The following is a 16,112-nucleotide window of genomic DNA, read 5'->3' as shown; positions in this document are numbered from 1 at the left end:
TGGACTGAAATGGAAAAGGCATGCTGGTGGAGATGTGGGGGTCTAAGTCAATAGGCTGTCATGTTCTTTCAGTTCTACTTACTGAAGAGAAATCTGTTTAATCTAATAATCTAATATATTGGGTATTTTTGCAAAGAAATTGCTGAGTGGTTATTAAAGCTATGCCTTTACAGGACTCATTGAGATTGTCTATGACTTCCAGAACAACTACAGAATCCCTGTACTTTGTTGCTTATGGCACTGTTGAAAGAGCTTACTGCATATAAAAAATCAATAGCTTGAAGTCATATTGTTGCACTCATTTGAAAATAGCACAGCAGTTGCAAAATTTCTTGACAAGACTGCAGAAGTCATATTTATGGGAGAAAACCAATTTCTGTATACTTTTATTGCCTGTGTGATGTTACTTTAACACTGGAAAACAAAGCTAATAGTGCCCTATGCCACGTGTGAACAGATCCTTTTATTGGTATTGCAGGCTCAAGGTCTGCCTTACAAACAAATAAACTGCTATTTTATAAATTCAAGCATTGCAAAGCTTGAAGGTGCAGATACCTTTAGAAACTGCAGAGGGACATATATGTTTTAGGAATTCTATTTGAGGATCATTTTCTGAGTAATAATATACTCATTTGTAATTTGGAAGATCTGATTGCAATCCATGAGCTACAAAATAAACACACTGCAACATTTCTAGAACCTCTACGAATTCCTTCCAGTGAGCTGAACTGCAGATTTGTTGTGGACTCAGACATTTAGAGACTCTTTGCTTCCAGTGTCCAGTGCCCATTTAGATAAAAAGCTGAGACACATTCTAGTTGTCCGCCAGGGGGATCTTGAAAAAATAAATGAAAAAATAATAATTAAAAAATCAAATAAGAAGAGCAGATGAAATTGTTTTATGTTTTATGTAGTTCTCTTTAAATCCATGCAATTGAGGTAGTACCATTACCCTTAGCCTGTTGGGTTAGTCAATCATAACGAAGCAGTAAAGGTCTCTGGGTAAAAACTTGATGTTCTCTTGGTATGTGGATCATAGAATCATAAAACTGCTTGGGTTAAAAGGGAAATTAAAACCCTCCTAGTCCCAGCCTCCTGCCATGTGCAGGGCTGCCCCCCAGCAGTTCAGCTGCCCAGGACCCCATCCAGCCTGGCCTGGACAGCCTCCAGGGATGGGGCACCACAGCTTCTCCGGGCAGCTGCACCAGTGCCTCACTGAGTGAAGAATTTCCCTGTCATCTTATCTAAATCTCCCCTCTTTTTTTAAAAGCCATCCCCCCTTGTCTTCTCACTACCAGACTATGTAAAATGTTGGACTCCCTTCTGCTCCCCTCAAGTACTGAGAGGCCACAATGAGGTCTTCCCAGAACCTTCTCTTCTCCAGGCTGAACAATCAAAGCTCCCTCAACCTATCTTCATAGAAGAAGAACTCCAATCCTCTGATCATCTTCAGGACCTTGTCTGTACCTGCTCCAGCATCCTATTGCCTGGCCTCAATCCTGAAAGACAAACCAGCTTTGGCTATTCTGCTGCTTTTTTCTCACAGCACTTCCTTTAGAGGGCTATGGTAAAGGCTTTATTTGTCCTTCTCTACGCAAGGAGAAGGAAACTACAAACTACTCACATGGATTAATCTAAAGGTTTATTTGCAGCTGATAGGTAGGGAGCTAAGCAGTAAATCTATTCCATCTACTTCAGCTACAGACATCTCAGATGTTCTCCTGCCTGAGAGACTAGCACAAACCTAAAACACCGCCCACCAGCTCAGAAGCACTCTTTTCCTCTATCCCTTCTTGATTGATCTCAAGTTCTTAATTTCTCCACCTGGCCCTCAAGCAATAATTAAGGCAATTAGCCTCTGCCTTCTAGGGATGGTTGTTAACCCAAACCAGCTGACTCATCTCCAGAGACAAGTTCAGTGAAGAAAAAGGTTGCTGCTTTAAATAGATATATGCAGAAAAGGGAAAGGAAAAACAAGATAGGCTTTCTTTCTGGTATCTTCATACTTATCCGTAGTTGGTATCCTTTTCTGTTGCGTATGCAACATATTGCCATAATACCCTTGCTTTGTTCCCAGCATTCACCCCAAACAATGGATAGTAAAGAAATCATCTAATTACCGAGATGAGGTGTGAATGGCCGCTCAGTACTAAATAGATATGAGGTTGTATGCAAGTCATCAATCAGTTGGTTTTGGTAGTTGGTTTTTCACTGTTTAGTTGGGGGTTTTTCTTTTGTGAGTCTGTCTCTCAGTGTTACCATTAATGTCTTTTATTCCTCCAGTCTGTACTTCCCAATATATATGTGGTCAGGCAGGCTCACATGATCAGTAGTGAAAGATTAATAGGAGAGTCTCCTCTCACTCATCCTGGCATGTGACCCTAGTGACTGAGCAACACAATGTGAAGGAGGGAGAGCCTCAATTTGTCTCAAGCAATTGAGATAGTTGAGTTAGATTTCCCTCCTACGCTGCTTCTACCAGTTGTGTCTTAATCTCCTTCTCAAAGATTTGTATTGCTCAGACTGAAAAGGAGGAAGGTGAAGGAACATCTGAAGTGCCGTTGCGTAGGAATAAAGTAGGAAGGAGAAATCAGTAGAGGAGAGCTTACAATAGATTTGGAAAAAGCACACCAAGAAAGATCCTTTTTATACCACTGTTAAAGCATTTCCCTCTCTTGTCCTAATCACCAGTTTCAGTCCCTCATTATTTCATGCTTCTGCTCTGTGTCTATTCTTTCTCATATTAGTAAGGATAAAAATAAAATTTGGAAGTGCTGCTCTTCCTTCTACCCTGGAAAATACAGGTCTGCAGCTCAGCATCTAGCCATGTGTTGAACACATCCAGCTGCTGTACAGTCTTAGGCAGACTTCATAGGGAGTTGCTGAGTTCCTGAACCTCAAAAAGCACTCTTTTGCCAAAATCCTAGCAAGAAAAGGGCAGAGGCATCTTTCATTTCTTTCATTCTACCTAGTGAAAACAAATGCTCCTGTCCTTTGCTCCTGCTCTGGTGGTACACAAGCCCTGCAGCGATGACCTATTATTTTCCCTACATCTGTCTCTGCTGCTACTTTCCAGAAATTTCTTTTGAAACTGCGTGTGTGCCTCTTGCATAGCTTCCATCTTCAGCTTTTTCTGTGATACTTGGGGACCTGGGAGACATAATAGCAGAACGAAAGTGAATATAAAAATAAATCTCCATCCCCTGTACTACTGATACGATCTGAACTCTTGTGGATGTGTTTGCTCCTTAGGAACTTTCCTCTGCAGATTGCAGCTTGGCTATATACAAACTTTTTCAATGGTGGAATAGGAGACATTATAGGAAAGAGCAAGAGAAAGAAAAAGGTGGAGCAAAGGTGCAGATACACAGTCCTTGTGTTATGTGTGGGTGTAGTCCTAGCAAGAGCTTCACTCTAGCTTACAGTCTTAGCCTCAAGGGGCATTATTCACAAATAAACACAATTTCCCAGTGTAGATTCTACAGGACTTGAGAAAATATCCTTAAGTTTCACGTTAGTAATTGAAGAAGAAAATGGACTATTGAACTCTTTTGGCATCATGGTATAAATTTCCAGCAAAGGGGAGTACAAAGATATTTAGGGAGGAAGATATGAAGGAAATAGTGTGAAACTATGCAAGTAGAGAATGAAGCAACAAGAACTAAAGGCATAAGAGAAAGAAAAGAATGTAATATTTTAGAAGAAAGCAGGTTGGAACAATTGGTCTAAAGTGAATCAAGGGGCATGAAAAGAGGAGGACAAAAAGAACAATTGTGGCAATTTTCTAGTTCATTTTAATTGTTTAGAAAAGGGTCCATGACTATATCATTGAATTATATATGATTGATATTCTCTAGTAATGAAATAGTAACCTCAGAACAATTAAACTACTACTCAGGAAGTTATTTCGGTTCTGTATCTCAGTTCCTGTTTGTGTTGACAATAACTTCATATCTAAATCAAGCTTTAGAGACCGTCTCTGCAGCTGTTGTATGTAGCAATTACTTTTGAAATCAAATAGCAGTGCGTGAAAATTTTTGACAGGGAGCAACACTATTTTTTAGAAGGTTGGCTCTTTGAAGATAAATTGAGTTTGTCCAGGCTTCTGATGCTCTTCTGCAAGAGTTCCTATGCACCTTAACTGTTGCACCCTTATAAACGTATTTGGTTATAGCCTTCTCTTCTGTCAGAGAGATGAGGACAGGTTGCAAAGACATAAGTGAGAATCCTGTGGCTTGAGTTGTTATACAATTTTTCTCCGTCTTAGTTACTTCTTAAATTTGACTACATTGTAGGTTTCAACTCTGAGTGAGAAGAAATTAATAGCTCAATCTTTTTAGAAAATGGTTTGTAGCTTTTAGCAGCCAGTTGTTGAACAATTGATCGAAGAATGATGGCTGTTTACTGATAGTCAGAAATGCTCGCTCTCTGTCTGTGATGTGAAACTTAGTGGCCATTAAAGTGTATTTCAAATGGAAAATATTCTCTAATTCACACATAAGTTGTTGATATTTCTTTAAAATATACGTATATCCTGACAAATGAAGGGTAGAAACTGCAGAGGTCCTTTTCAGAAGGTCAGTATTTCATCAAAAAGTAGAAACAGTGATTTTCTACTTAAAGTTTTTGATTGACAAAAGCACAAGAATGATATGGGGCTGTCCCTGACTTCAAAGATGAGTTGGAAGCACCTGCAGAAGCTTATGATGGAGCTTTCCTATGTGGCAGCCTGTTTCCCAACTTCACAGAAACTGTGAGATGCTTTTAAAAATCCAAAATAGCAGTGTATAATGCCAAAAATAATTTTGACTCTTGAATCTGTCACAATTTAGCATTGGCTTTTAAGCAAATGTTATTGCTTTATTTATTGGTTGATTAATTAATTTTTGCTGAAAAACACAGCAGCCACATTGTAAGATACGACTAGTTATTGCAGGTTATTCAACTAGTTTTCTTTTGTTTTGTTTTGTTTTTTTACTATTTGGTTGGAAATACGTTCCTTCCAACATCCATAACAGGAGTTCTAGATGTCATTAAGAATACAGGTTTATAAAATAAGAGCAGTGAGAAGCAGGCAAATCTCCTGATCTGTTAAATCAGCTCTGCTTTTGTCTTCTTGACAAGAGTGGGCTAAGAACAATTGGACACAGTTCTCATTATTAAAGAATTCTGTTCCTCCAGAATGCCTGGGTAAGCACCTTTTTGCCAAGCAGGATCCTAGTTGTGGGTGTTAAGCCAAGTAGGAAGAGACTGCTTATGGATCAATTAGAAAAATACTCCTTTGCCTATTGCCTCTCAATACACTTTGTTATTTTACTTGTCTGAGAATTCAGTTGCCTCTCTAGTTTTATTATCTTCTTAGTTTTTGAGGTTGTTTTTCTTGGAGTAGAGGGATACATTTTGATAATGTTTATCAATACCAATTGAAATAGGATAGACTGTATGTTGTCTAAATCAAGTAACTGTACAGAGGAAAGTCTGTGATTCAGAGTCTTTGGATAATTGAAAGATAAAAATAGATTTCATCCTCTATCCACGCAGACGTATCCTGCTGGAATGAAACTATTTGGATAATTAACAGTTTACAATGCTTGTTGGTAGTAAATATACTTCTGGTGAAAGAATTGTTGGAGCAAACAGGTAATATGATATAGACTGGCTAATTACTGAGAAAGAGCAAATAGATCTTAGGAACAGCTGGTATTCTTTTGGTGACTACTGTAAAAACAGTGAGTCTGAAGAGACCATATCAAAGGTAGATCTAGGAGGAAAAAAATCTATTCATTAGTCCTATTGTAAGTAAATGAACAGTTGGTTTGTGGAACTGACGCTGTTAAGACTCAACAAACAAATAGATCTTTTAATATTTTGGTGAAATACAAGTTTTGTGTAAAAATATCTTATGCAATGTACTCCAAAATATTCACGTTAAATAACAGTGTTACAGATTCAGACCTGTAAACCCTAGATTTCTTCTATTCTTTTTTCCATTAAAACACTGCTATCCTCATGCTCCAAACAGCAGAATTATGTATGATGATGCTGTTCCATGATCAAGGGTGAAGTTTTATGTAAAAGCTGGAAAAGACAATTGTAGTATAACGAGGAGTAAAATAGTGAGTCAGATACAAGTATATGAGTAACATGAGCAAATATATGATAACATGAAAATGGGGTTAACTGGATCTTGAAATAAGTGTGAGATACTGGAATTTTGTTTGAGACTTCAATGTCTTTTCTATAATAAGAAAAGAAATGATGGGTAGTAAAGTTTCACATACATGATAATATAAAGGTTTAAAGGGAATATGTAAAAAGATGTTAGCAGTAAAGTCTGGAGGAGATGAAGACATAGATTTTAAGAAGAGTTATAGAAAAAGATGGCTTACTAACGAAAAATTGTGGAGATTCTGACTTCTATCTCTAAAGACTAAAAGAGAATGTTGGGCTTACAACTGAGCATTAGTTTTCCAGTTCTGCCTCCTAGACTGCTGTTTAAACTAAGAAGAAGATAGGAAAGTTTGAATTCATAATGTCATCTCTTTTAATGCAAAAACAAAAAGTAAAACAAAAACAAACAAAACAAAACAAACAAACAAAACAACAACAACAACAACAAAAACCCAACCATGTATGCCAGAATTATTTAATGTTTTCTAATGTGTTATTTATGCTACTTATTCTACAGATTTAATGTTGAAACAATGAGAATATTCTCTTTCAAAACGTGTATGCACAAATAGCACAAATAGAAAATGTATACACAAACCCACTCTTGCAAGAGTATTTGCTGAAGCTGTAGACTTTTGTGTATTCAGTGGCAGAGTGGGAAGGACAGAGGTGCAAAAAGAGAAGGAAGAAAATGTTGAAGGTACAACTCTGTATGAGGGATGAGCAGAGTGTTATCAGCTTTATATTACGATTTTATTTTCTCTTTTTTTTTAATTTAGTAACTCTTAAAGGTATAGGGACAGATTGCTAGAAAGGAATTCGATGTAGCCAGTAGAGTATTTTCATCTCTACCTAGCAGCAAATATTGTTTCACGCTTTCTTCCCTTCTCATGCAGGACAGGAATCTGAGTTAATGTCTGATAACTCTTCACGTTTCTGTGGTCTCATAAGGCAACTGGAAGAACTATATACTATAGAAATAAATATAAGAAATACAGCACAAATGTAAGAAATGAAGCATAATTTTCAAAAAAGTCACACTAGACTTTCTTCAGAAACCTGTTTCTCTGTGAAGCTGGGGTCTTTCACTCCCCGTAGGCATTAAAAACCTTAAAGCCACATTTTTCCCCAGTTTGTCATCATGAAGGAATAACTGTGCTCCCTGGGCCAACTACAGCCCTACACCAAGTGCTCAATCACCAGTTCATGCTATGTCCTAACAGTTCCCCTACAATGCTCTTGGGTGGTGAACTGGAACCAAGAACTGGTCTTAAAATGAATGAATAAATAAAAAACAGTGGGATTAGCTAGAATTGCTTCTCTAGTCTATTTCACCCCAGGACTATGAAAATGTATGTATCAAAGGGTGCACAGGAACAAATGAGCATGTTCCTGCCTGGCAAAGGTAGGAGCAGCCTTTTCAAAAGACAGTGCCAATCTTAAGTAATCAGGCTTCTATGATGTAAGACTTAAAGCTGGAGGAGGTGTTAAGAAAAAATTATCCCATGCTGTCTTACTCCATGTTTTTTACCTCTGAAAATGCTTAATGGAATAGCATAAGAAAATGGTTATCAGTTTTCTGCACAACTTCGGAATCAAAAATAATGAGGGAACCGCCTCTTCCTTCTCTGCCTAAATATTCTTTTGTGCAGAAATATAAAAATGTAGAAAATTTATTTTTAGCTGAGCTTTTGTGATGACAATTTGTTGACCTCCTGCTAGGAAAAAAAGCTTTCCTTCTTTCTTTCTTTCACACCACTGTAAAATCTCCAATGAATAATTTTTGTCATGCATTGTTCATAGGGCATGTTGTTCTCCGCTTTTCATCTATAATGCTAAAATTGTTCTTGAAATAAATATTTGGCAGAAAACATTGGGCAAAGACAAAAAAAAAAAAAAAAAAAAAAAAAAAAAAAAAAAAAAAAAAAAAAAAAAAAAAGAAAAAAGGAAAACTTTTGCATATTTTACAGACATAGTTAATACATTTTGGCCTGAATTTCTTTCCTTCACAAAAGCAAATTTCAATCCTAGTACATAATTTATGATCTTGGCATCTAGCCCAAACATATGTATGTGTTGAAATCAGTTTTGCATCTGTTTAACTTTATGCACATGAGTAATCTAATTCAATTCAGTCTGATGAAATGACCTGTATAAAACCAAGTGTTTGTGGAACAAGAATTTCAGACAGTAGAGTTCTTCAGGGCAATAGCTTCTGCTTGCTGGAACTTTATATGGTGCTTAGCCCAGGAAATTGTATTTAGATCATCTAGGATCTCTCTTCAAGCTCTAGCTGTTGTAAGAAGAGAAATTATGAAATGCAAAAGAACAATTCTTGCAAGCTAAATTACTTTCTACTTCTTTTTCTTCCTCTTCTGAGAATCTCTTTACTACTAAGTGAAATTGCTCTGGTCATTCCTTCATAAAAAGCTACCAGACTGCTGCTGTTGGCCTTCTGGTAGCCACTGACATAGTTAAATACTGTTTATGTATGCTAGACTCTCTGATATGTTATAATCATCATTTTCTATCTGAATGGAAACATATTCTTCCTGAAACTTATTATTATTCAATGAATTCAACACCTATTACAAGGATTAGTTATGAATGGGCAGCAATGTAGATATTCACCATCTTTCCTCCAAAAAATCAGTGTGCCAAATAAGATAACAGGGTTTTTGCTTCTCTCTTCAGTCTTTCCACTCCATCCCACATCTGCTTTTCTGAACCCCCACAATCAGGCAAAAATTTTTTTACCTTGCAGCTGTGCAGTTGTAGGCTGTAGGAAGACAAGAGGTGATGCTGAGCTTACTAATTGTTGGAGACATTTTTGTTCCAAGGCTGGCTTTTCTGTTTTCTTGTGGTATTTCTTCATTCTTCCTGTCTCCATTACGGAAGATCTAGGCAGTGAAGAGTCTCTTAGGAAAGGGGCTGAGCAAGATGCTGCAAGATCTGCTGTTAGGTGCATTAGATATTTAAAAGTGGAACTCAAGAGGATTTGTATTGTGAGAATGTCGTCTGGGAGGGTTAGATAAGGAAGGCTTGGACAATGAATGCTGGAAAGGCAAGGAATGGGAATAATTGCAAAACTCATGATGTACAGAAGACAAAGATGAGATGGAAATGAAAATGGAGAAATAAAAAAGTTATGGGAGTAAGAATTTAAACCAAGAAGTATATCATAAAGACTAGTGCAGTTTTGTTGGCCTTTCCCTTCTACCTCATTACCCAGCTACATTCTGTGACTGATGAAAACACCCCTGAAATAAAAAGAGAATTCTGGGAGACTTAGAATGTAGCTCAAAATGTGATTTTATGTATGTGTATTTGAAATAAATTTATGAGTGAGGCATTATGCTCTTGAGCTTGTTTTTGTTTTTGTTTTTGGTTTGGTTTTTTTTTTTGGGGGGCGGCATTTAGACAAGGTATCAAAAAGGGATTCATGTGAAATTCAAAATGAAGCACCTGATTCAGACTCTCTGAAGCTAATTGAATACAGTATGCTTTGAAATGAGAGAAAAATATATTGAAATATTAGAGGATTAAAATATTACAGAAATAAAATTGAGCTCTGAATTACTTTCAGGTGAATGTGATAGCTCTTTTGAAGATTCTCTGTGATAACTTTGTGTGTTTGGAGCAAAGATTTGATCTCAAAGTGTTAAGTCATATAAAGCTTTTTATTCCTGTTGTCTTTGTGGTTTTCATTCTGAAGCATATGCAGAGGAAGCAGGTAACTGAAGTCTTTCTTAATGTTACAAGGAAAAATGTACAGTATTGACTCTCTTTGTAACTGAAAAATTTAGGTCCTACAACTGGGTAGAGCTTTAATGAGATGGTCATCTGATTTATATAATAAGCTGACTGTTCTGCTGAGGGAAATTCTGAATGCTGATACGTGAAAATGGCTGTAATATATATTTCTCAGCAGAGCATTCATAATGTTAACAAACCTATGCACCTCCAGTTCATTTTGGGGTTTTGAAAGTGAAAACTAGAATATGATCACTTCCATGTCTTGAATATCTTGAACTTATTGCAGCTTTTATATTTCATACCAACTGAATTTATATTTACATATTTTTTCCTACTGAAATCTGCTTTGCTTTAAAATATATAATTTTTAATATGCAATTTTATGCAATTCTACTGCCCCTTATTTATTCATGGCTAATATACAGAGGTCAGTATTTGTCAGAATATTCTGTGTGTAACACTTGAACAGTGCTGTATGGCAAATACCTCATCTTAACTGTAATTACCATGGGCAATCTATTTGGTAATTGGTTTACTGAATTTACATCTTGTCACATTTACTTTTTAAAACACGGAAATGAATATTACAGTGAATTGTTCATTCTTAAAAGAATCATGAGCACATTTTGTTGAACAAAGAATAAAACAAAATCATGGAATTATTTAATGTTGATGAAGCGTTTTTGATGAATAGACCTTATTCCTATGGTGATTTTTTACTAACATATTTTTTAATTTTTGTTTTAGTCTCCTGCACATAGCTATTCAAGCTATGACTCTGGCAAGAATGAGAGCGTAGACAGAGGTGCTGAAGATCTGTCTCTGAATCGAGGGGATGAGGACGAGGATGACCATGATGAGCAGGAAGATCCTGAGAAGGTTAATGAGTCAGATGGGGTAGAAGCTGAGCGACTGAAAGCTTTTAATGTAAGTCCTCCTTCACTTCTTGCTTTGCTTACTTCTATCTTTTTGTTATTTATGGGTGAATTTGACAGTATTAATGGCACATTAATTTGCTTGATCTCTTTCAATTATTATACTAATGCAGATTAAACACTTGCCAAAAGATGACAGATTACTGTGCTTTGTTTAGAATTTAAAGCAGAGTGCCATCTTTACCAGTGAAGAAAGCAGAGCTTTGTTTTGTGTGTGCATATGTGTGCCTGTGTGTGTGGATGTGTGCAAGTGCATGTTCAGTCAGTGTATGTAAAGGGGCTGTAGCTAGTTTATAAGAAGACCATTCCAGTGGTCAGCTGTTCTCTATTGCATTCCCAGTGTATGTAATTATGCATGAAAACACAAGCAATTGTTCAAACCAAGAAAAGTAATATTCACTTCAATAAAATGAAGTAGCAATCACTGCTTATTGTTAATGATGAAACTAAGTGGTGCCTATTTTCACAGTCTGTTCTGGTTTATCTCACAAGTGCTATATCCTGTAGGCTATTCTTTTCTTCCTCTTCTTTTTTTTTTTTTTTTTTTTTTTTTTTTTTTTTTTATTAGCCTCTTCCCACTCCCTAAATAATCTTTTAAAGTACTGTTTGCTTAATATTTCTGGCTTCCCATTACAAAGCTATTCCGTGGATAGAAAAAAATGTCTTCCTATCAGTAATCAAGACAGAAAGCTAGGAAGAGAAGAGAGCAGCCCTCCAAACCCGTCTCCTCTGTCTCCCTCTTGCCAACAGATGTTTGTCAGGCTGTTTGTAGATGAAAACCTGGATCGGATGGTTCCCATCTCCAAGCAGCCCAAAGAGAAGATCCAGGCCATCATCGAGTCCTGCAGCCGGCAGTTCCCCGAGTTCCAGGAGCGTGCCAGAAAGCGCATACGCACGTACCTCAAGTCCTGCCGCCGGATGAAAAGAAGTGGTTTTGAGATGGTGAGTTTTGATTTAAAACCCAGCCCTAGTTTCCATCAAAACCCCATATGTAAATCCATGACACTATTTTGTTTTCATCTTAGTGTCTTTTTTTTCATTTGATTTTTTATTTTTTTATTATTATTATTATTTTATTTTTGGTAATGCCAGGTCAGAGGTTTCTTTTTCCCTCCTTCATTCTTCCTGAATTTATCCCCTTTCTTCACTGGTTTAAAAATGCTTTGAGACACTGCAGTTCACAAGTTGAACTAATATGGATCCATAGGAAAACAAGAGATAAGGGAGGGAAACCAAATGATGGCTTACATGAGTGGTCATCATGATGGCTCATTTCCTATTCAAGGTTACAGTTATAAATTTTTGCCTTGGCAAAGCCTTAAGTTTTTTCTTTAAAATGCTTTTTCTGACCATACTTCTGTGTTACCTGTGAATAATATATCTTGCTAGAGAAATGCTATCTCCAAGCAAATGCCCAGTTCAGTAACATCGCATTGGCAATGGTTTTTGTCCTTGCACAGTTTGTTCTATCAGCTGTCAGTAGACGTTACCCTTTTGAATTCTTTCGGTTGGGAGATATCAACTTTACATTTTGAGCATCACAATGATGCAGTAAGTGTAATTGAGCCAAAGACCAGTAAATTAACATACTACTGACATTGTTTTCAGTCATAGCTGTTTTAGTATCACCAGGTCCCCTGAGAATGGGTAAAGAGTAATTCTTCTCACCAGTTGACAACTTGCTTTTGTTTCTAAAAACAATCTTTTGTATTTCCCAAACCTAGACAGAAAAGCTGTAATAAATTAGGTTACCTGAACCTATGAATTGATGTGTCTTATCTTTCTCTCTGGCCATTAGATGACAATGAAATCACCTCATCTTTACAATTAGATATCATTTAGCAATCAAACATATCATTTTTTATTTTAATGAATCATCTGCAAACCCATTGATTGCATTGAAAATATTATTGGGGATAATTGAATTTCACTGTTTCTCTATTTCTCTCTGTCTTTTTCTTTCCTGCAGTCTCTGCAGAATACTTATGTCCATATGCTGTTTTAAGATGTTAGCTGACAATTCTTTTTGTAGTAGACCACTGTTGGATATTACAAAGAGCAGAGACAGAAACAAAATTTTTATATGTGTTTGTGATTCTAAATGAGTACGTTGCTTTATAATTGAAACACCGGATAATGCTGTTCCCGAACAATGGGCACACAGATGAAAAGACACAGGTAGAATTAAGGACATCTGTATTGATAAAAGTTCCAAAGATTGACTTATGGTTTACATGCCAAATTGTATAGATTTCCAGTGCCAAAGAACAGAAGGTAAATATATATATTATATATATATATATATATATATATATATAAATACTATTTATATATATATAAATATATACTTTCCATAAAGTATGTAGCATTAAATTGCATCTATTCTCTCCAGATGAAAAAAATTGCATCTATTAAATGCATTAAATTGCATCTATTCTCTCCAGATGAAAAACAACATTAAGCCCACCTTTCGTGATGCCAAATATTTTTTGTTTTGCTGTACTTTCAAATGAAAATACTTACAAAATTAGCCAATGCTAGCAAGTCTATTCAATGTTCTGATTTATGGCCTTATTAATCATTATTCACACTGATGAGGAGTTATGTAGACTGACTCCTTTTTGCTATCTGAAAGATTTGTGCAACTCCTTTTCAGTATTAATAAGGAATTTAGAGTCTGACCCATAAAAGCTAGGTTGGCCTGAACTCCGAGGGTTGTGTATATTTACAAAGCTTACTTTCAGAGGAATAAAGGTTACAGGATTAAATTTATTCCCCTGAGGTGAAAGAGAGCACATGATTCAAATATGCAATCTTTGTAATTCAGAAATATTCCCTATAATATTCCATTACATTTCATGATGGGCTTTATTTCTTTCCAAACAAACAAATAACCCTCCAAAATATTACATTTGCTGCCAATGAATGGAATTGACAAGGCAAGGCACTGGTGTTCATTCCAAAGTTTGAGGCTGTCATGGGGCAGAAGGGAAATCTGCAGGTAGGAATATGAGCCAAAGACTATTCAATATCTTCAGTATATTTGGAGGACTTCCCATTCTTTTCCTGAGATAATAAGTGATGTTTTATGCTTATGTCTTGAATAATTCTCAAATGAAATACATATCTGTTTGGTGGTTTTAATTATTTTCTAATTTCTGAATTACTATATTAGCACCTCATGATTATAAGCGGTTTTTTAAAGCTACTGCCATGGATAGAGACACTTGACTGTATGATTATTTTCAGTGTACTCACCATTTTGACCGTGGAAAGGAATCACTTTGTCTGGATAACAACATTTGTTCAAAACAATCATGAAAGGACATGTCGGTGTTGATTTGAATCAAGTACTACCCTCAACTACAGCAAAACAGGATAATGATCTCCTCAGGAGCAATAGTGTGATCATTGTTACACTAAATAGGATGTTGGATAATAATCTCCACAGGTGGTGTCTTTTACTATAGACATATTGAACACAAGGTTTTCACTTTGTTCAGGGCAAGAATTATATGTTTTGAGCATCTTGCTGTAGGAGAAAAAGAGAATTAATCTCTTAGGTGACATGTGACAGCGCAGAGTGTGCATGTGGAGTGGTGCAGCTATCTGCAGTGTCATATTGCAAAGTGAAGAGAAAATGTAAACACTAAGTTTAATTGGTGTAAGACTGCCTAGTAAAGATGAAAAATCATGCCTGCAGCGTGCTTCTGTCAGTTATTTGCCATCTGTAGTTCAAACGACAATTCTCACTGCATACCAGGCCAGTTCTAGCTATGAGGCAATGAAAAAGGTTCAGTCTCACAAGTGTTCATGTTAGATAATGTTTGTTAGCATTAATTTTTTTAAGAGATACTTATATTTATTCTGCTCATACTTATGACAGCTTGGAGTCTGTGGCCTCCAAAACAGCTTGAATAGCATCTTGTTACAAATAGCCTTTTGAAGAATTGAATATGCTTTCTTTTTTTTTTTTTTTTTGATTCTTCAGCTTGCAATTGTCCCACTTTTCATTCATTTCCCTCAGAAAAGCACTGTAAAGTTGGTTTTTTTTTTCAGGAATTGTAATATCAATTTTCTCTTTGGGTTCTCTTTTCTGTGTGGTCTATTGAGAATGTTCCCTCACTAAATTCTTTGATTTTGCTCATAATTTTCAATTGAGAAGGAAGTTTTTTGCCTCCTGTAATCACTGGCTTTCTGATGAGATCTCTGTGTTCTGCTTCCCCTTGTGCTATGCTGTAGCACTTTGAGAACATCAAGAAGTTCTTGAAGACTGAAACAAAGATTTTTTTATTAACCCACAACCACAAAAAAAAAAAAAAAAAAACAATTAACATCTTTCTCTGAAGGACTGATGTTAATGAGAATTCCTTTTTATATAAGAAGTGTTATCTGACCTATATACGGTATACAGGAGGGGTTTTCTCCTGGAAATATTCAATGACCTACTTCACTAATTTTATAAAATGCAGAGTTTAGAGTTGTCCCTGCCTACGTATCTGTAGAAAAAAAAAAATAATTAAAAAAAGATAGTAGACAGCTGCTGATGGTATCTACTTACTTGGTCCAGAAAATTTTAATGTTAGAAATGATCAAATGGGATTGAAGTAGCATAAGAAGCATATCTTTGTTCTACTGTCTGCTCCATTCCATCTACAAGATCTCCCACCTACAAGATCTCCTATCATCAATCTCACTTGCTGTATTTTGTTTGAAACCGCACCTTACAGTATCTTTTGCACAGATGTATTTTCTTCCATGTGCAACGCAAGACAAGATCACGGCTTTTAACTCACAGTCACAGAGAGATTCTTTTTATTTTTATTTAAGCTAGAGTAAACCTTCCTTGGTAGACACTACTGTAATACAAAGAAACGTTATCAAAGAGCCAAGTGTCACTACTGTAATATATTGGAAACAAATGGCTAAGTTATAAATGCCTTTCATTGTCTAAAGATGTTTGGACGTGTAAGAGACAAGGAATGACGTAATGCCCTCCCCTCCCCTAAAGACAGTTCTTGAGTTACATCCTGTTGTTGTTCTTCCCATCTTATTCTAGCTTATTGCCAGCATTAACAACAAAAAAACAAGCTTGGTGTCTTCTGGTTCTTTTGTCTTTTGTTTGTGCCAATTGGCTGTAAGTGGTGTTTCTACAATTTGCAACTGTGCTTGGGTGGTTTGAGATGTTTGCAATGTATCTATTGAGGCGAAATGCTCCTATATTGTAGTTGAGCAAATTCTATGGGGACT

At 36.2% G+C, this 16,112-nt stretch overlaps 1 protein-coding gene across 6 annotated transcripts in view; it reads left to right on the top strand.

Moving 5' to 3' along the window:
- The window catches only part of NOL4 (nucleolar protein 4), a 179,612-nt gene that overhangs the window by 121,406 nt on the left and 42,094 nt on the right, over window positions 1-16,112 (top strand). For 5 of the 6 annotated variants that reach the window (XM_032442699.1, XM_015855552.2, XM_015855554.2 and 2 more), the window contains 2 exons: window positions 10,675-10,854; window positions 11,613-11,804. In XM_032442699.1, the coding sequence (XP_032298590.1) occupies window positions 10,675-10,854; window positions 11,613-11,804 (372 nt within the window). The remainder of the gene's footprint in view (window positions 1-10,674; window positions 10,855-11,612; window positions 11,805-16,112) is intronic. The other variant, XM_015855553.2, reaches the window with a different exon arrangement.

The sequence above is a fragment of the Coturnix japonica genome, chromosome 2 (assembly GCF_001577835.2).
Source record: "Coturnix japonica isolate 7356 chromosome 2, Coturnix japonica 2.1, whole genome shotgun sequence".
NCBI lineage: Eukaryota > Metazoa > Chordata > Aves > Galliformes > Phasianidae > Coturnix > Coturnix japonica.
Note: the sequence above shows the minus strand (reverse complement) of the source record. Positions and strands in the feature narration are given on the sequence as shown.